General features: G+C 43.4%; 1 protein-coding gene across 1 annotated transcript in view; it reads right to left on the bottom strand.

Annotated features, from left to right (window-relative positions):
- cspg5a (chondroitin sulfate proteoglycan 5a) overlaps positions 1 to 25,516 on the bottom strand; it is a gene marked incomplete at both ends in the record, with an annotated part of 89,244 nt that overhangs the window by 20,268 nt on the left and 43,460 nt on the right. The window contains 2 exons of the mRNA XM_080741920.1: positions 13,542 to 14,547; positions 15,777 to 15,783. Coding sequence (XP_080598046.1) covers positions 13,542 to 14,547; positions 15,777 to 15,783 — 1,013 coding nt within the window. The remainder of the gene's footprint in view (positions 1 to 13,541; positions 14,548 to 15,776; positions 15,784 to 25,516) is intronic.

Here is a 25,516-nt window from a genome sequence, read left to right on the forward strand (position 1 = left end):
TTGTATCATTAGCTAAACAAAACCATCATGCACAAAACCATCATGCATTTGTACATTGAACTGTGTACTGGCTGCTTTCAGTAGGTGGTCTCTCACTGTTACACACAAGCCTGATTACACAGCTTTGTTGTTGTTATGTTTATTGAGAGCACATGACAGATGTTCATCAGCTGGCAGACAGGCTAGGGAAATATAGATAGATTGGGAGAGAGATGGGAGATTTGTGTTGGAAAGAAGAGGATAGACAGACAGACAGACAGACAGGCTGCCTGGCAGGCAGGCAGGCATGCACAGACAGACAGACAGACAGACAGACAGACAGACAGACAGACAGACAGACAGACAGAATTCAACGAAATAATTTACAAACAATGTAAGTATCCAACCAACCAAATCATTGTTAACAATGTCAAAGGCCTATATCTTTAATGTATGTATTCTTCTGTGTCAAATCTATAAGTATATAAGGGAAAATATACTCTATCCCCAGGGAATATATGAGGTGACTTAGGTTATTTGCATGACCTTGTTGCTGTTACTACTATGACACCCATCTATGGATCAATAACGATTTATCTATCTTATCTAATTTTATCTGATCTGATTTTATCTTATCTTATGCGATGTTATCTTGAAATACTGTAACACATATTGGCACATCTCTAGGCAATTAGGAGTGTCTTGACATCTATTTCTACTTCATATAACATTGATTGTAATGCTAACAGGATTGCAGGAGGGCTGGCAGCACCCCAAGCAAATTAAGCTGTACTACCCTGGGAGTGCTCAGAGTGGATCTATAGATGCAACCTCCACCAAAACCTATTAACATCAACCCAGACTCCCTGGAGTGTATTTCATATATTAACAACGGCATAAACCCTGAGCCAATCATGTGACACACAGATGTGGCCCAGGTATGACGACACAGAGACGTGATGAGGCAGTCAGCTAGCAGCATTAGTCCTGCCTCCTGATACATTACCAATGTTAACATGGTCAGTGGTACGGTCCAGTGTGATCGTGTGTGTGTGTGTGTGTGCGTGCGTGCGTGCGCGCGTGTGTGTGCGGTGTGTGTGTGTGTGTGTCCTCCTGAACATGTCTGTGACTGCAGCCATTTATTGTAATTTTTTTTATTTACTTTATTTTATATTTGTATTTCATTTCCAAGAGCATTAGGATGTTGCATTTGTGTTTTCCATGTCACTTCCTGTCCATGACCATATATGGCAACTGTCAGTCAATGGCAGCTCACTCCTCAGTCTTTGTCATGCCCTCCTGGTGAATGGAGGCATGAATTGTTTGGTCTCAGCATGGTGCAGCTGACAGGTTCGTTGTTTGAATGCCAACATGTATACCTTTTCAAGTTCATATTTAAGTTGTATATTTATTTGTTATGAGTTTAATTGATGGATTGTATTGTTTTCTTTCAGTTTGTTTGTTAGTGTTTGTTGTTGTATTGGGGATTCTTGGACCTTCATTCCTTTCGCACAAGTTACATGCAGCCAGAGAGGTAACTTGATTTCTATGTGATTCAATGTATTTTCTTTCTACGTTTTGAGTTGTTTAGTGTTTATTTTGTCCTGATTATACTTATTTGTGTTTGACAGTTTTGACGGTGTTTGGGTGCTGTTAAATAAACATCTGTAAAACGAAACAACCTGACTCATCTGTGGAAGGAGTGACAGTCAAAACTCTGCATACTACGGCAGTCCAAGGCCAACCTACGCTGAGAGGGTCTACCAGACAGCAGCGGAGCAGCCCAGCCGAACCGGCACCAAGCGGCCGTTGCTAGCACTGCTCATCGGTGGACACTGCAGCCAGGCAGGGACTTCTTCATGCCCTCCCCCTCCCCCCAAACAAACAACTTCACATTGCTTGTCAGCCACCAAAAAGACATGCTGTTTTCGTTGTCGACAAGAAGCACACAGGTTAGTACCCACTACACAAAGGGAACTGTGTACTACCTAAAGTAAAGGTGCTATGAAGAGACATTAAAGAGACATTCTAAAGAAGGAGAACATTGCATTGTTCATATGCAAATGAGTCATTGAGTGAACAAAGGATTTTCGTTTATTCATGGTGATACAAAGGGTTTGAGCAAGTGTTTGAATATGGTGTTTTTTGGTTTAATTAAATGCCAGAATCGAAGTTAATGTGGCTGTTGGAAATGGTTTTATATGGTATTTAAGTTGTGGTTTTATGGGTTCAAGTGTTATGGTCAAGTTATGGTCAAAGGTGTGGCTTAAAAGATGTCACAAGTAATTGAAGGAACAAGACATCTAAAAAGCCACCAGACAAAAGAACCAGAACCAGCACAAACCAAAGAACAAGCACACACTAGAACCAGTCATGGCTATGGAATCATTGCAACCAACAGAAACCACTAAAGTGTTTAAAAATGCTGTAACAGAAATGGATAAGGATTGGCAAACCAAGAAAGTACAAGGATTATTCTACACTTTTGAATGTGTCTATGAACACTGGAAAATCCAAGTTAGAAGAACAAAGAAGGGTGTCATTAACCACGGTCCACTTGAATATTTGAGAGAGGACATGAAAGCTGTTCAAAGGTACTTTGAGGAACTAAAGGGAATTTATGACGAGTATCAGAAATTTGAAATGCCATCAAGTGACCTGTGTCTGATACTGTGTCACAAGATTGACAAATGCTATAAAGTCACAACATATGTTGTTCAAAAGGCACAAGTCCTGATTCAAGAAACAGCAGAAGAGGAAGAATGGACTGAAGTTAATTCCGTTGACACCACCACTACTACTTGCAGTGTATCTTTGCCATGCACAAATGAAATTAAACCACAGGAGCCTAATGACACTGCTGAGCTCACAGCCACCACTCAGACCAGGATCATGGCTGAGAAGGAGCAGCTAAAGGGGCTAACTTCAGTTCAAGCTAACCTACAGGTGTGTGATGAAACCGGTCAACCTCAAGATGTCTCTGCACAAAGCAATGTGAACCAGCAGTGCTCACCACCACCACTAGAGGTTGTAAGTGTAGCTGAAGATGACGCCTCAACCCTGTTTAAAGTGCTACCAAAGCCTACCCCTTTCTTGGAAGAACCTCTAAAGGCTAATGTTTGGGAGACTACATTCCTCCCCTTGATTGAAATGGAAAATGTTCCTACAGTGGAGGAAATGTCCTCAGTCGTACCTGGTTGTGTATCAACTCCAGAACATGAAGTACTGGTACATGCCAATGACATGCTTGACACTCAAAGTGATGGGTTCATTCTCGAAAATGTGTCAGACAATTTTAATGCCTCTGCAGAACCTGTCAAAGTGCAGCAACTTTCAACCCATATTGTACCCTACCATGAATGTGAAAAGACTCTTTTGATTGGCTATGATTGCCCACTTGTGCTTGAAAGAAGTAAGCCTCGTGCGCACAGAAGCAATCTGGGATGGAGCATAAGTAGTGACCATTGTAGAGAAGCCACTGGAATAAGAGTGACACCAGAATCAAAGCCAAAAGTTAAGCTTAAGAGTGAAATTCACTATGTTTGCAAGAATCGAATCCAGGCAATGATTTTGCCAGATGATGTAATCAAGCTAAAGTCTCAGTTTGAAAGAGTTGAAGAAGATGCAATGATCTCAAGATCTTTCTTGACTAAGTTTATGAAATCAAACATGTCTTTGCTTGCTCCCCAAGTGTCCACATCCTTGAACGATCATTGTATCCAGAGCTCACTAACTCCTTGGTGGGAGTGGGAGTCCTGTAGAGTTTAAGATTCTGTCCATTTTAAGATCAATCTCTGCTATATTCCTGTAAAGATTTCACTGTCCTATCAGTATTGAGATTCACAACTTCACAGACACCAGTGTACCGGTAACTGGTTTGGAAATGTACTTGCCTCAGAGCATACAGAGTTAACACCTATGGAGACGTCCATTGCTCATTTGTTTTGGGGATAGCATTTGTTTCTCTTAAGATCAGTGGTATGCTCAGGAATTGGCTCGATTAATCTTGTTAAGAATGGTGGATAGACTAAAGTTGTTGTTGGATGTCAAAATGATCTAAATAATGATGCTTGATAATTCCATGCCTTTGTTAAAAGTACAAGTTAAAAGTATAAAGTATTGATCCGAAGCAGTGTCACTTTGTTCAGTCTTGAATCCTACCGATAATGTGTCAAGAGCCATAGCTTCAAATTGATTAACTGGCCCAGACTTATGGAAAGATGGCTACCCAAAGAGACCATGGTGGGAGGTCATTGTAGCTCCGAACTTCACAAGGCCCAAGGTACATAAGGTACAGGCAAAGAAGGAAGGACATTGTTGGACCGCTTACAATTCTCTGATTGGAAAAGTGCTATTTGTCTAAGTGTCATGCTCAAAAGTTCAAGGGTCTTGTACGTTAAGGTGAAGCCACAAGTCTTCAAGGGTCTTACACTTTAACGTTAAGCCACAAGTATTGAGCAAAGAAAGGAAGCGGAGCTGTACATGTTTAAGATGGCAAAGAGGATTCATTCAAAGTAAAGTTGGAAGTCAAGTTATGCAAAGAAATCAATACATAAGGACTTAAGGATAAAGCAAAGTGACAAAGGAAAATTAAGTCAAAGACATTGTTTTCTTACAAGAAGGAAACTCCAAGGAATCGCTGGAAAATGATTGCAAAGGGTTAAGAAGTTTATCCTAGCCCTGACAGAAGAGTTGGGAAGGTTAAAGTATTTATGATGTGACTCAAATAGTCTTTATGTGACTCATGTCCAATGTAAACGATGCGATGCAGTCTTTTGAGAGACATTAAAGAAAATGTTTTACTGCACAGAAGGACATGGCCAAAACTATTTTGTTTTGTTTGAAATGTTATGTGAATTTAATTTAAGGTAAAAGAATAAGAAATGTCAAAGGAATTGTATTGCTGGAAGTAAATCATGTCAAGGTCACCTTTTCTATGTATGAATTATTTGATGTATGAATTTCATTTATAAGGTATCAAGGTATTACAAGAAATCAAGGTTGATTTGGTGGGAGTGTGACTGCAGCCATTTATTGTAATTTTTTTTATTTACTTTATTTTATATTTGTATTTCATTTCCAAGAGCATTAGGATGTTGCATTTGTGTTTTCCATGTCACTTCCTGTCCATGACCATATATGGCAACTGTCAGTCAATGGCAGCTCACTCCTCAGTCTTTGTCATGCCCTCCTGGTGAATGGAGGCATGAATTGTTTGGTCTCAGCATGGTGCAGCTGACAGGTTCGTTGTTTGAATGCCAACATGTATACCTTTTCAAGTTCATATTTAAGTTGTATATTTATTTGTTATGAGTTTAATTGATGGATTGTATTGTTTTCTTTCAGTTTGTTTGTTAGTGTTTGTTGTTGTATTGGGGATTCTTGGACCTTCATTCCTTTCGCACAAGTTACATGCAGCCAGAGAGGTAACTTGATTTCTATGTGATTCAATGTATTTTCTTTCTACGTTTTGAGTTGTTTAGTGTTTATTTTGTCCTGATTATACTTATTTGTGTTTGACAGTTTTGACGGTGTTTGGGTGCTGTTAAATAAACATCTGTAAAACGAAACAACCTGACTCATCTGTGGAAGGAGTGACGATGTCCTTTGTCCTGAGCTTCTCAGTAAGCATGAATCTCTTTGACATTTGGGCTCGTTCCATGTCTATGTTGTATTTGACTCTGATTGATTTATCAAAGCAAGCCCTATTTCAGCCATAATCCTGTGCATACATGCATACCGGTACATCTGTGCATGCATGCATGCATGCATCCATGCATTATGTATGCAATGCATGCATGTGTATGCGTGCGTGAGTACATGCATGCATGTGTGCGGACAGGCATGTATGGGTATGTGCGCGTGCATGTGTGCGTGAGGACAGGCGTGCGTGCGGGTGTGTACTTTCCATGATGTGGCCATGAAATCTCAAATGGCCATGGACACAGACTGTTGCTGGTACACAAATACCTCCCCTTAATTATATCAAGCTGCAGGACACACACACACACACACACACACACAAACGCGAGCGTGCATGCACACGCACACACAGCCCAGTAAATTCGACCTGGCTTGCCCCGATCATTTCCATCCTGGCAGGCGAAGTGGAGCTCTGACTCATTCTCTCACTCCCTCTCTCAACTTCTCTCACACTTTTTCTTCCCTTCTCTATCGTGTGTGTGTGTGTGTGTGTGTGTGTGTGTGTGTGTGTGTGTGTGTGTGTGTGTGTGTGTGTGTGTGTGTGTGTGTGTGTGTGTGTGTGTGTGTGTGTGTGTGTGTGTGTGTGTGTGTGTGTGTGTGTGTGTGTGTGTGTGTGTGTGTGTGTGTGTGTGTGTGTGTGTGTGTGTGTGTGTGTGTGTGTGTGTGTGTGTGTGTGTGTGTGTGTGTGTGTGTGTGTGTGTGTGTGTGTGTGTCTAAATTTTGACCTCATCTACTGTTCCATGTTCCTGGATAGCAAAGCTTCTTATCTGTGTTTGTCTCTTGCTGTCAAACAACCACAAACGCCCAGTGGCACCCTCTTTTATACTCTATACTTGTGCCCCGTGCTGAAAAGGGCTGATCGGACGGACGCTAAAGGCCTCACAAAGTGATCACATCATTACAGTGCATTGGAACAAATCAAGCCTATGTCTTGTCTTAGCCTCCTTGGTGCCGTGGAACTACTGTACATTAGGAAACATTTGAGGCTTAATCCCTTCATAGACTTTCCTTTTGTTGTAGTTTTTCCACAAAGAATATGTTCAAGTATACCGGATGCTCATTCTGGGGTTGCAGTATGTACTTATGTGAGGTGCTGTCATATAGTACCTGAGGTTCTCTTGAGTTTGACGAGTTGATTACTGAATATTATTATTATTATCATCATATCATCTCATCTCAGCTTCAGGGAGTTTGAATTCTGAGAGTGTTAAATGAACACTCAGGATTGTACAGTGTAAGACTGTGATCCCCTAACAAATGACACATCCCAGAATCCTTTGCAGCCTGGAGTTTAGACTGCATCATTCTTTCCACGAAGAAGTTTGTCCAGAGTTGTCAGTCCTGGCTATGTTTGAAGCTGGAGAACCCTGAGGTGTCATCAAGCTGTGATTTACTGAGGAACTCCTGGCTGGGTTGCAAACCTTTCAGTTCTCTACTTTGGCCCACAACACATCCAAAGTGCCAAAGTGCCAGACATTCTCTGCCATTTCACGTTTTCTTCAAAACACACTTCTTTGCTACTACTCTTACAAATTCTGTCCAAACCTCACACAAATCAGTACATATTATGTATGCAGTCATGTGATCAAGATGTATCAGTCAGATTCGATTCCAAAGGTTCCATTCCAAAAGGCTATGATCTTGGGAGCACACTTCTATAGTTATTATCAATTTTAGAGCAATATCAACATTTATTCTACAATAGATATGAAGCACCTTTTCACATATCAGTCCAGTTGTCAGTTATTTGCTACACTAATCCTTTTTCAACAGAGAAAAATAAAAACATGTCACTGAGTTTGAGCTAGTATGTCTGTATAATAACCATCTCATTGTTTGTTTTCATGATCACGTGTTTTGACATCCCAAAGTCACAAACCTAGGATTTAGGGACAGATGGAAATAGATTATAATGTAATGGAATTACTGTAATCTGATTACATATAAGTGCAATGTATAATGTAACTGGATTGCATTACTGGCTACAAAAGTAAAAAGCAATCAGTGCAACTTGTATATGTCATACATATACAGTACAGTGCTGAAGCTTTCACAACTGTATAGATCTGAAGTACAGTATTAAATGAATCATTCACTGCTCATCAAAACAGAGAGAAGCAGACACAAGGGCACATGCAAACCCATACATATAATGTTTAGACACATGACAAGACTCTCAAGTCAGTCTCTAAAATCTTCGCTCAACTACATGGGACTATGGGCCCTATTTTTCGTCCATGCCCTTATCCCTAAACTTCTTTGCCTTTATTTTTTACTATTTTTAACCTTTACGGCTATTTGAAGTATATTAAAATGTTTTTCAAAATATAAAAAGGCAAAGAAGTTTAGGGATATGGGGTGAAGGCATGGACAAAAATATAGCTCCTTATCTCCCAGCCTTCGTCATCAAAAATTGTATGGAAACAATTATACAGTAAAACAAACCTGCATTGCACAACCGATCCATAGTCTTTAGGGTGGTCCTTTATATGTTGACAATGATATGATTGGTTTCCAAAGCAGTGGGTGAAGGTTTGGGGGCAACTGCTCTTATAGCAACTACTTCGCATTTTGATGTCACCAGACGTATCATCAGTAGGCAATCTTCGATCGTCTGGCACCACAAAACATGTGACACGGTCACACCAAGCACACACGTGCGTGCGTGCACGCACGCACGCACGCACGCACGCACGCACGCACGCACGCACGCACGCACGCACGCACGCACACACACACACACACACACACACACACACACACACACACACACACACACACACACACACACACACACACACACACACACACACACACACACACACACACACACACACACACACACACACACACACAGAGAGAAGGAACATATTGGTCCTCATCTGTGCCAGCACTCCACTGACCCATATTAAGTGTGCCCAGCAGTCAATCGCCTCTCAGAAAAGCCTTTTGTACAACAGCGCCACACCCTGAATATAGCAGATCTACGAGCTAACAACATGTCGCGATATAACAATTACACTCCTTAATGGAGGGCAGACAATGGGGTAGTAGGTTTTGAGGTGGTGCTAAGGTGTTTCTCTGTTTCACTAGGAATGTTGGTTCTATGGGTTTGTCGCTCTGACATCATGCTCTGGCTTGATGTCCCTTTTATGCCCATATATGGAGATCGCTGATGTCATCATTAGTCACACTTGCAAATTAATTACATCCTTTTTATGCCCATATATGGAGATCCCTGTCCCAATGTCATTAATATTAAGGGCATATCTGGGAATGCCCATATTTGGTAATGCCCATATATGGGCATGTTCTGACATCACAGGGGTCTCCATATATGGGTAACTGGTCCGATATACATCACTGGCCAGATGGCCAAGAATTGGCGAGGTCGCATGTCGCCCTGAGGCGTCTTACTAGTATTTTATGTATGCTGCTGGTCCGGGTGTCCAAGACAAATTTCTCCCAATGGAGACAAAATAACGTAACCTTGAACCTTGAACATGTGAGTTTGAAGATCTGCTATTTCTGTTTGGACAAACTCTGTAGGAGTAATATCAAAAGAAAATCTGCCTCCTGGTGGCGCTAAAAAAGGCTGAAACATTTGGGGCAGAGGTTTATCCTTGACACACACACACACACACACACACACACACACACACACACACACACACACACACACACACACACACACACACACACACACTGGACAGAAAGTGAGAAAAAACTAAATCTCTGCCAGAGAATTAAGCGTCAATCTCCATCCCCAGTTACGCCCCCATCAGTCCCACAGTCTGCTGAATGGTGTCCAAAACATGACATAATACTGAGGGATCTTAAATATATTGTCCAGATTCAATTACTCATTGGCTTATGCTCTGGAACGATCGCTCTAATTTGCTCTTAGGGAAACAACAAACACGAGTTGTTCCACAACATGGGCATATGGCATGTGAATGTGGAGGACTCAATGAGAGGATACAGGACAAGAGGCCATTCTAGGGCCATGAATTGACTGAGGTGACCTTTGTTGTCTCTCTCTCTCTCTCTGGTGGAAATACAGTAAAGAGGACTAGAGAATGATCTGGTGCAGCGATTCCCAACCTGTGGGCTGGTGCCGGCTGTTTGAGCTTGCAGATTTTGCTATTTTCTCCATATCTCATCTTTTAATTTAATTTTTTATTGTCAGAAATGAATGCCCTGCCTATTTTATACTTTATCACATGACAGTGTTGCACAAAAGTAGCTAAACTGATCTATAAGTGAAGTTGGTAAAGTCCGTCTCTCTGGGTTTAATAAATATTTAACCCACGAAAAGAATGTTTTTGACTAAATAATTACTACGTTGTATCCATTGGAAGACACCTGTTATTGTTCCCTTTTCCTGAATACGGTAGTAACGGTTTTGGACATACAAGGTTTCTGTCTGTTAGCGGTGACATGCCATACCACAGTATTTGTACATAATCTGTGAATGAGCCCTCCAAGCCCTGCAGATGAAAGCATTGGCATGGTGACACACTGTCCGTTCACTAGGCTCATGCCAGCTCACATTCTCCATCTTCATCTCCATCAGCTCCAGTCAATAAGCTGCCAACTAACCCATGTACAGTCCCTACATTTGTATGCCAGTCTGTGCAGATGTTCACTAATTGGAAATCTCTCCCTGTTGATTGGTGGGTTCAGTGTATTTGTAGATTAACTGTATGGATCTTTATACATCTATAGGAGGAAAATAAACAGATACTGCTGCAACAGATTATTATATGTATATCATATTTATTTTATTTATTGTCTCCACCAGCCGAAGGCTGAGGGAGAGTATGTTTTCCCCTCCGTCCGTCCGTCCGTCCGTCCGTCCGTGCGTCCGTGCGTCCTCGCAGTTTGTGAACAGCTAATCTCAGTCACCGTTGGCCCGATCGCTGCCAAACTGAGCACACACACTCCCTGGATGCCAATCTAGAACCTCTGCCCCATATTTTTCAAATCAGCCTCATGGTGGCGCTATAACAGGCCGATTTGTGTGGCCTGGTTGTTACCAGCTAATCTCCGGCGCCGTTGGCCCGATCGCTGCCAAACTGAGCACACACACTCCCTGGATGCTAATTCAGAACCTCTGCCCCACATTTTTTAAATCAGCCTCATGGTGGTGCTATAACAGGCCAATTTGTGTGGCCTGGTGGAGACCTGTGCTCGGAAGAGCACTGCTTCTAGTTCTATATTTAAATGGTCAGTTATAGAAGGACACTCAACGTGTAGTATGATGCTATTTATTTTATTTTAATGATGTATTTGCTCACTGTGTTCAATTCTAAAATTGGTTGATTGTAGCATTAATATACTATTAACGATTATAATATATTTGCATTTTTGATACATTCTTTATTTTATTTGGTAGACAAAACAAAAACATCATTATTAGTTTTATAATTAAGTTAAATATTCTTCAATAAAAGTTATTTGCTTGGGGATAAATCGATTCACACTATCCACATAGAAAAGGAAAGAATCACTATATCGGCCATCATATCGTTAATTGTGGAATTCTGTCCCTCCAATTGCACAAACACTGGACACTGGACAGCTATCGGACATAACATGCTACCACAAATCTCCTCCCCTCCCCCACCTAAGCCAAACAGCCATCCAAGCCGCCATTAATCCTCAAACTAACATGCTGTTTTTCAACTAATGTTTACAGCTTTCCTCGTCATTATCATCATCATCTTGTCTACAAGTTGAGATTTGTATCACAAATGAACAAATGCACCGCGAATCCGCGATCTTCGGCCACTATATTACGTAAAACCCAGGCCTTGTGTTCAAGTATATCGGCAACAGTGGTCTCTACTCTGATCCTGTCTGCATCATAGCTTAAACCTCATTTGTATAATAAATTAAGCTCTTAACCCATTGACCTTCAACCTCCACCTACAACAACTTGCATAGTAACCCTATTGGAACCTCAACCTACCTATGTTAAGCAAAGGCTTCAGTTTATGGTTGCAGGCTGAAATCCTCACAAGCTGAGAGGCTTTGCATGGGACAGAGAAGTGTAGAGAGCTGGAATAAACTAACATGATCTCATACAGTATGAAATATGAAAATGACATTAGGATACATTTCTGAGACGCAAGGGATGTGTGTGTGTGTGTGTGTGTGTGTGTGTGTGTGTGTGTGTGTCTGTGTGTGTGTGTGTGTGTGTGTCTGTGTGTGTGTGTGTGTGTGTGTGTGTGTGTGTGTGTGTGCGTGTGCGTGCGTGCGTGTGTGTGTGCGTGCGTGCCTGTGTACATGTTAGTGTTCTAGGATCTATTTCTGTATGTATATACGTATGGTCATTAGTGTGCGTGCGTGCGTGCGTGCGTGCGTGCGTGCGTGCGTGCGTGCGTGCGTGCGTGAGTGCACGTGTGTGTGTGTGTGTGTGTGTGTGTGTGTGTGTTTGTGTGTGTGTGTGTGTGTGTGTAGGTGGGTGGGTGGGTGGGTGGGACAAGTGTTCACACAAACACACACACACACACACACACACACACACACACACACACACACACACACACACACACACACACACACACACACACACACACACACACACACACACACGCAGTTTGCATGACTCAATCCTACATAGAGGCAAGCCAAATTGCTGAAAATGACCTGGCAAAACAAGGGAAGTTTCCTCATAAAACTCCCTTGTAAATAATCCAATAACATGTACTGGTTTCTATTACATACAGAATGGAGCTTCCCACATGTTAGTACTTACACATTAAAAAAAGCTTAGCATTCATTCTACTCTGAAGACTGTATAAATGGAACCAAATCTGACCTGAATAGTCTTTGGAGTTAAATTAAACTGAGTATTTTACAGAGTCTTGCATCTCATCTGTTTACATTGTGGTATAAATACAGGTAGGAATGATATGATGATGATATACGCAACATATTAGAAAATTATGGAAGTTATTGATAGCACTAGCACAGTGGTAAAACAACATGAGGCATTTGATGAACAGTTCAGAAAATCATAATCTGAAGCGAAGTGATATAATGATGGATTGCATTTTTATAGCGCTTTTCTAAGCAAGTTGCAAACTCAGAGCTCTTTATAATGGTCCATTCATTCATACATTGGAAACATTGGAAATATACATTGATATCATACCCGTAGACCAGTGGTACCCAAACATTTCAGGTCAAGACCCAAAAGAGAGATTGGCCCGGGAGTGGTACCAAAACGAAAAATAGCAGATGTACAATAGCAGATCTACAAGCTCACAGCGCGTCGCTTCACGCAGCGTTCTGAGCTTTTTGTTTTTATTATTTTTAACTATTTTGAATTAATCATAATTAAAAACAAAATGTATAGGAAACCAAAACAATATAAAGGGATATTTATTTACTCGTGACCCATAAAAAATGTGTCTGCGACCCACAAATATTTGGGAAACAGTGCTGTAGAATATTGGTTCTCAAAGTAGGGTCCTTGAAGGAGTTCCAGGGGGTCCCCAGCTAAATGATAGTTAGGAACCAAATGGACCCTTATGGGTATGTAAAGAGAATGTACAAATGGAACCTAATGGTCCACTTGTATATACTCTCAGAGTTACATTTACATAGATTTTACTAAATAAATTGGGGTCTCAGAGATAGAAATGCCATTAAATGGGGGTCCGAAGCCTAAAGCTTGTCAAACTGGGGGTCCCTGAAATTAAAATGGTTGAAAATCAATGCTAGAGCCCAGGCTAATAAGTGTAAGTTTGGGGGTCCTCGACATGAACATTTTGAGAACCACTGCTGTAGAAGATGCCCATGCTGCTCATATTGCTATTGTTAGTGTGTGTGCGCACGACATATCCTACCTGCAGAAGACGCCCATGCCCTCCAGCAGGTAACACTGGCCCCCGTTGAAGCAGTAGCTGGGCAGCGCGTCGCAGGGCGAGCGGCAGCTGCCGTTCTGCATCTGGTATCCCGCGCGGCAGCCGCCCAGCCCGTCCGACCCGTCCACCGCCGTGGGACGGGGAGGAGGGGCCGCGGGGCCGGCGGGGCCAGGGGGGCTGCGGCCGGCGTCCAGGACCGAAACCCCGCCACTGGGAGGAGGAGCCGCGGCGTCCGGGACCCGGGGCCGGGAGCGGCCAGGCGGGGCGGCCGCGGCCGTCAGCCTCAGGTCGTCGTCGTAGGTGTCCGTGGTGGTGCTGTACGTGTACTCGTCGGCGGTGGGCGACACGTCGTAGGGCGTGAGGTAGTCGTAGTTGTCCGGCATGGCCCACGAGGTGGGGTCCCCGCCCTGCAGCTCGTGGGCCAGGGACGAGGGGGAGGGCGGGGCCAGGTCCAGGCCGCGCCCGCGGGAGGAGGGGTCAAAGAAGTCCACGTGCAGGATGTCGGGGTGGGAGGGGTTGGGTGGGGGCAGGGTGGTGGCCAGGCCGTCCAGGTCCACCACCAACATGTCCTTGGCGTTGAGCCACGGCGGGTCGGTGCGCGGCAGCGGGCGCCCGCCTTCCTCCTCCTCCTCCTCCTCCACCTCTCCGTCCGTCCCGTCCTCCGTTTGGGGGACGCCGGGCAGCAGCAGCTCAGTCTCGGCTGAATCCGGGCTGAGCCGAGGCGGGGCGGCCACGCCCCCTTCCTCCGCCGCCACCGGTTCCCCGAACATGCCGCTGCTCTGCTCCTCGTCCTGCCGGGGGACGCGGCCTGCCCTCTGGGTCACCGCGTCGAACGCGTCGGGGCTGCTGGTGGCCGAACCGCTCACCCCGCCGGTCACCGCCACCACCATGACATCACTGACCTTGGCCAGTCCCTCCTCCTCGACGAGAAGGGCGGTGCCGTTGGAAACGCTGTCCGGCTCGGTGGCGTTGGTAGCAGCGATGTTTCCTGCAAACACACACAAGTTATTGTGCTGTTATACAAGCGAAGCCAGTTAACAACTGAAAAATAAACACCTCAATGTCAAGTCAATGTAATTACTGTTTTTTTGTGTTTTTTTTGGAGCGGTGAAAGCGCTCCCAATGAACAGGTATATCCGTGGGTATGTGGCTGGCTGGCTGGCTGGCTGGCTGGCCCTGTCCGTAGCCTGGGCAATACCTTGAGTGGCCACACACAACACACTAGTTAAAGGAGGGGCGCTGTTTTGTGCAGGCCAGGCACACTCACCACTCACTCACAGGCACAGTTTACACTCACTCACTCACTCACATAGGGTACAGCTGCTCAAATTCACCGCTCCACTTCGAACCGAGGTTTGATTTTTTATTATGAATTGGTCAACCTCAATTTATTAGACTTTGCATGAATGCAAGCAGTTAACAGGTTGATACAGTACCAGAGAAAAATAATGATTTCTTGAGTATTTGTTCTACTGTATGTTTTCAATAACTTCCCAGATGTCTGATAGACGCCATATTTTACAACTGCCATAGAAAAAAGATATAATTATTTATATAGTCCTATAAAAATAAACTTCATCGCCACCAATTACTTATACCCAATACTCTTCCAAAGAACTCGGAAACAGTTCTTTGTTGCCATAGAATGATATCATGGCCAGTGACTTTGACACAGTTGTTGGGTGTTGAGGGATTCTCCCAATGGACTCAACAAGTATTTTACCACACAGGGTAAAATACACAAACCAAATGAAATGGAGAAGCGACTGGCCATGTACAAACGTATTGTCTGGTCAATTACTTCATCCATGGGGGGCTCCTAGAGTGCTTTGGAAAGCAGCTTTGGGGTCACTACCCTGTGTAGATTAGGGAAGGGAATCATATTGGAATGTACTTGTCTGAATGACAAGGACCAGGGATTAAGGATTAGGATGCTATAGGCATAGGGGGATTTAGGAGACACTGAAGGGGGATGTCATGATGTTGACGAGAGACGGACAAGATCGAATCTCATCAATAACAAGACATTATGAATATCTGAAGATGACACCTTGGGCCCTATTTTTGTCCACGCTTTACCTTAACTTATTTGCTTTTTTTTCTTACTATTTTGAAAAACATTTTTAAATAGTTCAAATAGCAGTTACGTTTAGGGATAAGGGGTAGGGCATGGACTATATTATGGGTTCCAGGTCACTGGCTGCCATGGTGACGTACCTGTAAGCTACACATGGGTTAGTCTGGGACAAACCCCATTAGTGTTCTTATTTACATACACACAATACAAGTTAATATGACTATGAGCACACCTTTTTTTGCATAATTACAATATTTTATGATCTCAATGAAAACATTATGACTTTCATGTCATGATGGTGTCTGGGTTTGGGGTCGAGTGGCCAACAATAACAATAAGGAAGCCAATAAAATCTAATAAACTTTCAAAAGCAGAGCCAGTGCTGTGTTTTGGCTTCATTTTCATCTGGCAGAAAATATTATGATGGCTTAACCATTTAGGTCTGACCTAAGTTTTCTGAAAAAAGTCAAATATTATTCAAAAATTACTAAAACAAATATGTTGCTAAATACTGTACATGTACTGTAGTACTACACTAAAATGTGTTCTTGATAAAGACATCAGCCCTTAAACTTTCCTTTTAATTGCTGTTTATTCCTCTACACTGTAAAATCCTGAATATTAATGTACATTAGTTACTGATGTATTCTTCTGACTACACATACGTCATGTCCTAGTATGAGCGAATGGGGCAAGCGGATAAATGTCCCGTGATTCTTGCCTGACTGCTAGCGTCCGACATCTCAACACCACACTACGTGGGGGGAGAGAGTCTGACATTCCGGGCAGACAATCCATTTCGGCGGGGGGGGGGCTAAAGCCTATTGACGTCACACACACACACACACACACACATACACACACACACACGCGCGACGTGGCGTGACATTGCAAAAATACGTTATTTCTCATAACATATTATATGTCTGCATGTTTACGTTAGTGCAAAATGGTATTAAAACGTGAAGAAACGGCACTATTTCATAGTTTATTAAAATAATACGAGTCAAGTCTGACTCCGCCATGACAGTTTTCACGGACCAATCAGAGTCCACTAGACTCTCACGTGGGCAGAGGACACCAATCAGAGTCCACGAGTGAGTCTTACGTGAGCTCAAGAGCTCTGTTTGGAGGGGGCTGGGACCGGAGCAGCCACACACGTGCCCCAAGCATACAACCCTGATTGGCCCATTCAATGCGCCCGCTCTTCGGGCGCCTTCGAAATAGATTAAAATGTGTGCAGCTTCAGTCCACACTACAAACCACCCACCAGCAGGGGGGGGTGATGTGCGGACTGAAGTGTCAGGCTACCGTGATTCCCCTGTTTGGCCCGGAAGAAATGTGGATGTGTATCTCAAATGTTATGTTATAATATTATTGGCAGAATCGCGGAAGTATTAGAATAAGCCTGGGCAATATATCGAAAATGTATCGATAACGAGGTATCAACATGCAAGGTATTCATATCGACGAACAGGATTGAAATGAGGTATTGGTGTATGTGTCAAATGAATTAACAGACACACTATGCATGCACATAGTACATGCAAAAAAGCAGTCCATCTGTAACCAGGTGTTGTTATTTCAATAAAGCCTACCTAACCCTTCTATGTGTACTATGCAGTGTGCATGCATGGATATGCTATTCATTATCTGGGTTAGGCAGGCAGTGGACCTAAAGCATAAAAACAATATAATGCAATTGTTTCTACTAATATCGTGAGTAATATCGATATTGAGGTATTCAACAATGTTATCGAATATCGAATGTTTTCCTAATATCGCCCAGCCTTAGTTTAGAATATTTGGTTCTTGAATATTTTGTTATGACTAAAAGGAAGACATAAAATGTAACGTGTACATTCCATAATGCAATTCCAATGGAGAAAGCTGTGTGTCGTACACCTGAATAATAAATGGTGACCCGTATTTGTGTCACAAAGAATAATCTATGAGTTAAATCTGCAATCCAGCAATATATTCTTATATATATTTTTATTTTATTTTGACCAATCTGTGTGGTAGAGTTTGCTCATGAAATATAACGACCAAAACCGTGGTGGGCTTCAAATTTACATCCTGTGTTTACTGTGGGTATGAACACTAATAGTTGACAAGATGTATTACCCCTTGGGAAGCAGAAGAAATTAATTTAAATTAGCAGTTGACATCTCGACCTTTGCGCGGGACACCAGGTTCGAATCAAGGGTAGGACATAAATCATATGGATTGCAGCTTTTAAATTAACAAGTAGAGAACGATGCAAGTAGGGAATGCATGCCCAACCCTGTTATGCAATACCCATAGACCACCAAAGTCCTGATGCCATGCCACTATCCCCCGGTTCCTGTTGTTATTCTTTGTGTTGAAAACACCATGGGGGAATCTTAGACGACATGTGTTCCAAAAAGAAACAATTCATACGGGCGTTTCTGTCAGGAGGGTGTCTCTGCATCGTTTATGATATTCATTCATATTTGATATAGCCTGTTTCTGGAAAAAATTTAATTAATTCAGACCGGAAAACGTCGGAAAAAGTTTGAAATCACTGTTCCCAACTAGCCACGTTCATGGGAAATGTAGTCATTGGGTTTTGTTTGACTCGTTTCTAGCGTTTATTGTGTTACTCTTTGGGTAAATGTGTACATTTCCACCTTTAGTCGATGCTTCATAACCCATAAGAGTAAAATCTCCAGGGTGTTGTGTTTATTTTTGGAACACAGTTCTTATATGTGGCCATCTAAGATTCCCTATATGGGGATTTCAATACAAAAAATAACAACGGGAACCTGGGGGATAGCGCCCTCTAGCAGCAGTGACGTCAGACTTGATGGTCTATTACACCTGTTGTCAGAGTACTTCTTTAACTGACTGTCTGTCTGTGTCCCCTTTGTGCCCATAGAAAAGTCCTTGTGCCGTGGTCTGTGGAGAATGTCTGAAGAGTGCAAACTGACTGTGAAAAATGGACACACTATCTAATCAAGTCCTTGAGGGCGTTCCAGGTGGTCCCTCGCTAAATGATGGAGAGTTGGTGACCAAATGGACCCTTATAGATCTTGAAACTAAATGGACCTGTACGGGTCCATTTGGTTTCATTTTATACTCTTTTTTTTCCCCCACAATTTTCTTATCTCACAATTTTTTTCACCCAGTGCCAATTGCTAAGTGTAATCCTGGGCGCTTCTCTGCAGAGCAACAAACTGCGCTCATGCTTCCTTCAATGCACGAGGAGTCCAAGCCACTTCTTTTCTGACAGGGGGGAGTTTCCCTGTTGGGACGTAGCGCGCGGAAGGAACACGTTATTCCAACCAGTTCCTTTCCCCTCCATCATGCGCCTCGACTGACCAGGAGGAGGCTGTATAAACCAGGATTATGTTTTATGTGAGGGTACCTATCCTAGAGGACATGGGGAGAACATGCAAACTCCACACAGAAAGGCCCTTCAGCCAACCCCACCTAGGGTGCATGACACGGAGGAGAGATCACATACCCAGCATCTACAGAATCGCCTGGCGGGAATCAAACCCAAGACCTTCTAGCTGTGAGGCGACAGCGCTACCGACTGTGCCACCTTACCCCCAGGCCCCCATCAGGTAAATTATTGATTGTTAGATTGTTAACTACATGGACACTTACAGTTCTGTAAATAAGAGAGATTACAATTGAAACCAAATGGACGTTTATGGGTCCATTTGATTCCATTTGTACAGTGCCAGAGTTAAATTAGCTGAGGATTTTACTGTGTATATTGGAGTCCAGAGATTTAAACATAAAATGCGGATCTGTGGCCTAATGTCTGGAGGTTGAGAATCACTGATCTATATATGAATGTGAAGTGGAGTGGTGCTGAAATAAAGTCCATGCCAGGAAAAGTCAAGAAACCATTGTCAGATAAATACAGCTAAAAAATAAACGTATGCCTATGTATACATTATGTATAGTGTGCACTATTGCCAATGGTGACTGCTGTCACACTATATTCTATACCGTATAAGCCTTCAGTATATTATTGGAGGATTAATTTCTGATATAGTTGAAGCTTTCTGGGTCTTTTGAAGCCAGGGTCGTGTGAGGGTTAATCCCTCTAACAGTCCCAAAGTCCACTGCTGTACAACACATCAACTGAGCAACCGCTACACCAAAAAACTACGCTTATCACTCACATACGTACGGTACACACACGCTCACGCTCACGCACACACGCACACACACACACACACACACACACACACACACACACACACACACACACAATGTTTTATTACAATTTCATACAGCGGTATTAAATGTACACTTCTTAAGACAAGGAAACAAATTACCCATAGATTATCCAAGTCGATGTCATCGTCCATATTCTGTCCAGCTCTCTTTCTCTTTCCCTCTCAGGGAACACACACACACACACACACACACACACACACACACACACACACACACACACACACACACACACACACACACACACACTGCTATTACTATTATATTATACTTGCTATTAATGTTATTGCTGTCGTTATTATTGTTATACTACTGTTGATGTTGCTTGTTACATATATCTCTCTGTCTCTTTCCTCTCTCCCTCGCAGATGTCCGCCCACCCTAAAGCCTGATTCTGTCTGAAGTTTCTCCAAGTTAAGGAGGACTTTTTTCCCCTGTCACCCTTGCAAAAAATGCGTGCTCAGGATTATGTAAAGTGTCTTGACACAACTTGCTTATTCAACACCATAATAGAACACACAACCACACACGACGTGTCGTACACATTAGCCACCATATATTTTGAGTGCAAAACAGTGGTGATGAATTCTCCGGCTGAAGGCTGTGTTTGAGAGTGTCCCTCGGGCAGACCACTCAGGCGACAGCTTTGCCTTTAATGAGACACTTTAGTCACACGCTCAGCTTCCAGCCAGTCTGACACTGTCTACATGTGCAGAGCCCAGGGGTGTCGCACCAAATTCTGGGCCCTGGGTACAAGGATTCACTGCGGGCCCCCCATGAATGTTCTTCATAGGGGGAAGGGGTTTAACCCATTTAGACTGGGAACACATTATTATGCATTATTTTGTGCTTTAACTATTGAAAAATAGCAGATATACAAGCTCAAGATATACGAGCTTGTAGATCTGCTATTTTTGAAAAATCGTGAAAATTTGTGCAAAATCCTTCTAAGGTTTTTTGAAAAAACTGTTTCCCAACTCAAAATATTTTGTTCCAGGGACCCCCCAGAAGCAAAGTTTGAGTTACAAATGTTCGCTTAAAATATACATATATTCAAAGTTTTCACGACTTTTCAAAAATAGCAGATCTACAAGCTCGCAGCGCGGCACTCGGTGCCGCGCTGCATGTGAGTTTGTATATCTGCTATTTTTCAATAGCTAAGGCCTCCACCTTGAGCCCTAGTAACTCAGTCCCACTCCCCCCTCGGTGCCGCTCTGCATGTGAGCTTGTATATCTGCTATTTTTCAATAGCTAAGGCCTCCACCTTGGGCCCTAGTAACTCAGTCCCACTCCCTCCTCGGTGCCGCTCTGCATGTGAGCTTGTATATCTGCTATTTTTCAATAGCTAAGGCCTCCACCTTGGGCCCTAGTAACTCAATCCCCCCCCCTTGTGACGCCCCTGGCAGAGCCTCTCATGCCTGGAAAACAACCAGCGGGGAAAGCCAGAGACTTCAATCAAACGGGGGGTGACATGCAGTGGCGTCACAAGGGGGGGACGGGAAAATGTTTTTGGACCTCAAAAAATGTATTAGGCATGATCGCGATCGCGAAATTGCATGTTTAACCCCCATAACAGCCCCATCTTTCAAACATGGCAGCCATGTTTTTTTACATAATGTAAAAACATAATGGCTGATATCTCATGAATGCCTGAACGGCTTTCCAAGCGGATTTTTTTGTTTGAAAGCTGTGAACAGCGTGCACACACGTGGTGCATGATCTAGGCATGGGAGTGCATGATCCGTGCACTATGAATTACATGGAAGTCTATGGAGACCATGGCATCGCGGACCTTCAGAGAGATTTAATTGATAGCAACAAAAAATAATAGCTCTCGTTGCCGTGCTTGTATATCTGCTATTTTTTGCATCTGCAAATCTTTGAATATGTATATGCGAACATTTGTAACTCAAATTTTGCTTCTGTGGGGTCCCTGGAACTAAATATTTTGAGATTGGGGTCTGTGTGCTAAATACATATCATTTTGGGGGTCCTTCACATGAAAACGTTTGAGTACCACTGACATAGAAACATAGGTTTTTCAAAAAACCTTAGAAGGATTTGAAATATTCAAAGACTTGCAGAAATTTTCGAGATTTTTCAAAAATAGCAGATCTACAAGCTTGCAGTGCAGCACCGAGTGCCGCGCTGCGAGCTTGTATATCTGCTATTTTTCAATAGTTATAGCACAAAATAATACGTAATAATGCGTTCCCAGTCTAAATGGGTTAAACCCCCTCCCCCTATGAAGAACATTCATGGGGGGCCCGCAGTGAATCCTTGTACCTGAGTACAACCGTACAGACACCTACAACATTCACATTTTCTCCTGAAGAGGCGCTTGCTACACGACTCTGGGGTGTTAGTCCACAGTGTGTCTCTGAAGTGTGTTTCAATTCAATTTTCTCCTTTTCACCAGCATGCCTCGTTAGCCTAATTGGATTAATGAGGACGAGCATTTTGACAGGCTGCTTGTCTAGGCCGCTCCAGTAGAGCATATCGCATAAATGAGACCAGAGTAGGTTTCAAATTATACCCGATTTGCATTTTAGGTATTTAGCCACAATTCTTATTGTTGATGGTCTCACCTGAGTCACTTTCCGATCAGCCAGTGTTTTGCTCAAATCCATGTGAATCCTTTTCTGGTGCTGCGCACCTCCCTATAAGAACTGCCAGACCATGTGAATGGAAATCAATAGTGTGCAGACTAGACTGACATAACGGTTATTCCTACTAAGGAACCTATTTTACACCCGGCGCAAAATGGCACAGAGCGCATTGCAAGAGCCATTGCTGTTTACAACCAATGTAATTGTCACTTTCATCATGCCCAGCACGCACAGTGCACACGCACACCCATCTGTGCGCCCATGGCCATGGTCGAGTTGGTCTTAAAATGAGGTGTGGTCAGGCAGATTGTTACCGCATTGCTATCTTATGGCGTGGGAGTCAGATTTCACATACATTCCAGTGTACTTGCAAGGCATTTTAGACCATGAACCATAGATCGTTTAAAACTGGTCATCATCATTAGAGTCATCAGCTGGCATCAATTGGCTGTCCTGGGGTCACCCTGTGATGGGTCAAGTCCCAGTTTAGATGTGAATGGACAGTCTGGGTCCAGAAATGGATTGTCTCTTGCCCAGACAGGGTTGAGGCCCACACGAGACAAAAGGGGTCTCATCCCCTCAGGGGAATAAAGAGTCCTTTGTTTAACCTCCACCTCTCAGCCACCACAATAAAACTGTATTGCATAACGACAATCCTCGCGCTCCGTGTGTGTGTGTGCGTGTGTGTGCGCACGTGCGAGTGCGTGCGTGCGTGTGTGCGGTTAGCTATAGCGTTGGCAGCCATCAATCCCCAAGCGTGGCCTTTTGTTCAGCTGTGATCAGTTTGGGAGTGAGGCATGAGCCTCAGGGACTCTGATTGGTCGAGACAGAAAGTAAAGAGGAGGGTGATTGGTTGTGACAGTTAGGGCCCACAGCACAAGTCTGCTGACCCAGACTGGGAGGAAGAGAGGATGGGTTGAGGTTTAGGGCCATTTAGGATGAGACATTTTGGTATCTTTAGCAGAGTAAGCAATAAAACACGCGCAGCAGTGGAAAAAATACTCCATTTTTTTTACTTAAGTAAGTAAAAGTATCAATACAATATAGAACTACAAGTAAAATTCTAAATGCACTTGAGGAAAAGTATGAAAGTGTTGGCATGAAAATGTACTTAAAGTACCAAAAGTAAAAGTACAAAATATTTTCAAATAGGCAAGATATAAAATAGGGCTAAAGTGGTTAATGTATGTTTTATAATATTATTGCGACCGTAGGGAGCAAGTTTACCATGAGAACAGCTTGTCCGTATGTATGTGTGACGCCTGACACACATCACTGTGACATCACAGGTGACATCGCAGTGATGTCTGATACTCAAAGGAGGGATCTCCATATATAGCCATAAACAAGTGACATCACAGTGATGTCATCATTTCAGATACCAGAGCAGGGATAAGTAAATGTACTTAGTTAATTTACACCACTGCACACACGCACGCACGCACGGACGGACGCGCGCGCGCGCACACACACACACACACAGACACACACACACACACACACACACACACACACACACACACACACACACACACACACACACACACACACACACACAGACACACATACACACACACACACACACAAACAGAGAGCAGGGGCATATTGGTGCTCATCTGTGCCAGCACTCCACTGACCCATATTAAGTGTGCCCAGCAGTCAAACACCTCTCAGTCAAGCCTGATTTGCACAGCAGTGTTGTATGCTAAAAATGGCAGATCTACAAACACATAGGCTAATGCGTCGCATGACATCGCACACACACACACACACACACACAACCATGCAACATCCTATGTTATTCTCTCTTACATTCACACAGAATGTGTTTCATTCTCCCGTACTTGGTCTTTCTCTCTCATAAATAAGACATGAAGATGTTTTATTTTTACTCAATAGTGCTCATTAATATCGATGCGCGGTGGAAATGCGTAGGTCTGCATTCGCCTCTAATTGAATACCTCTGCATTGATTTTTTAGCAAAGTCTCTCCATCTCTCTCTCTCTCTCTGTCTATGTCTCCCTCTCTCTCTGCCTTGCTCGCCCCTCCATCACATAAATCCTTTCATTTCTGCACTCCACAGGTGGTGGGATGGAGGATGGACGTGTTGCTATGGGAACCGTCTTGGCCTCACTGTGAGGCGAGCTGGAGTTGGTGCCTCACAAATCTGGATCTGTACACACACACTGCACGGCACTGTGTGTGTCTGTGTGTGTGTGTGTGTGTGTGTGTGTGTGTGTGTGTGTGTGTGTGTGTGTGTGTGTGTGTGTGTGTGTGTGTGTGTGTGTGTGTTTGTTTGTGTGCTCACCAACGTTCAGACTTGTGTGCATGGGTGGGCGTGTTCACACACACACACACACGCACACACGCACACACACACACACACACACACACACACACACACACACACACACACACACACACACACACACACACCTGCTTATCTCTCACAGGACCAGGGTGTTTAGCTAGTCCAATTGAGCCTAATTGGCAATCAAAAGTAAAAATGTGCCAGTGATCTATCTGTACATGGTGGTCTGTATGGACACATGCGTGCGTGCGTGCGTGCGCGCAAGTGTGTGTGCATGTGCTTGTGTGTGATCTTTTCAAAGGCAACAGTCAACGAGGGCATTACAATGGGCAAGTCAAACCTTGCATCCTTCATTCTTTGGGTGTTTTGAGCACATGATGCATTTCCATGACAAGCAACGGTGGAGAGAATTTTAATATGACACTGGTCACACAGAGGCAGCGTGGATGCATCTCTTTGTGATGGGAGACCAGGAGATGAGCACACACAATATGAATATGAACTCAATGACTCAGAGAGATGGAGACATGCACAGGGGCGTCACACCAAATTCTGGGCCCTGGGTACAAGGATTCACTGCAGGCCCCCCATGAATGTTAACTATTGAAAAATAGCAGATATACAAGCTCACAGCGCGGCACCGAGTGCTGCGCTGCGAGCTTGTATATCTGCTATTTTTGAAAAATCGTGAAAATGTGTGCAAGAAACCTATGTCAAGGACCCCCAAGATGATATGTATTTG

Source organism: Nannobrachium achirus (genome assembly GCF_963921795.1).
Source record: "Nannobrachium achirus genome assembly, chromosome: 2".
Classification (NCBI taxonomy): domain Eukaryota; kingdom Metazoa; phylum Chordata; class Actinopteri; order Myctophiformes; family Myctophidae; genus Nannobrachium; species Nannobrachium achirus.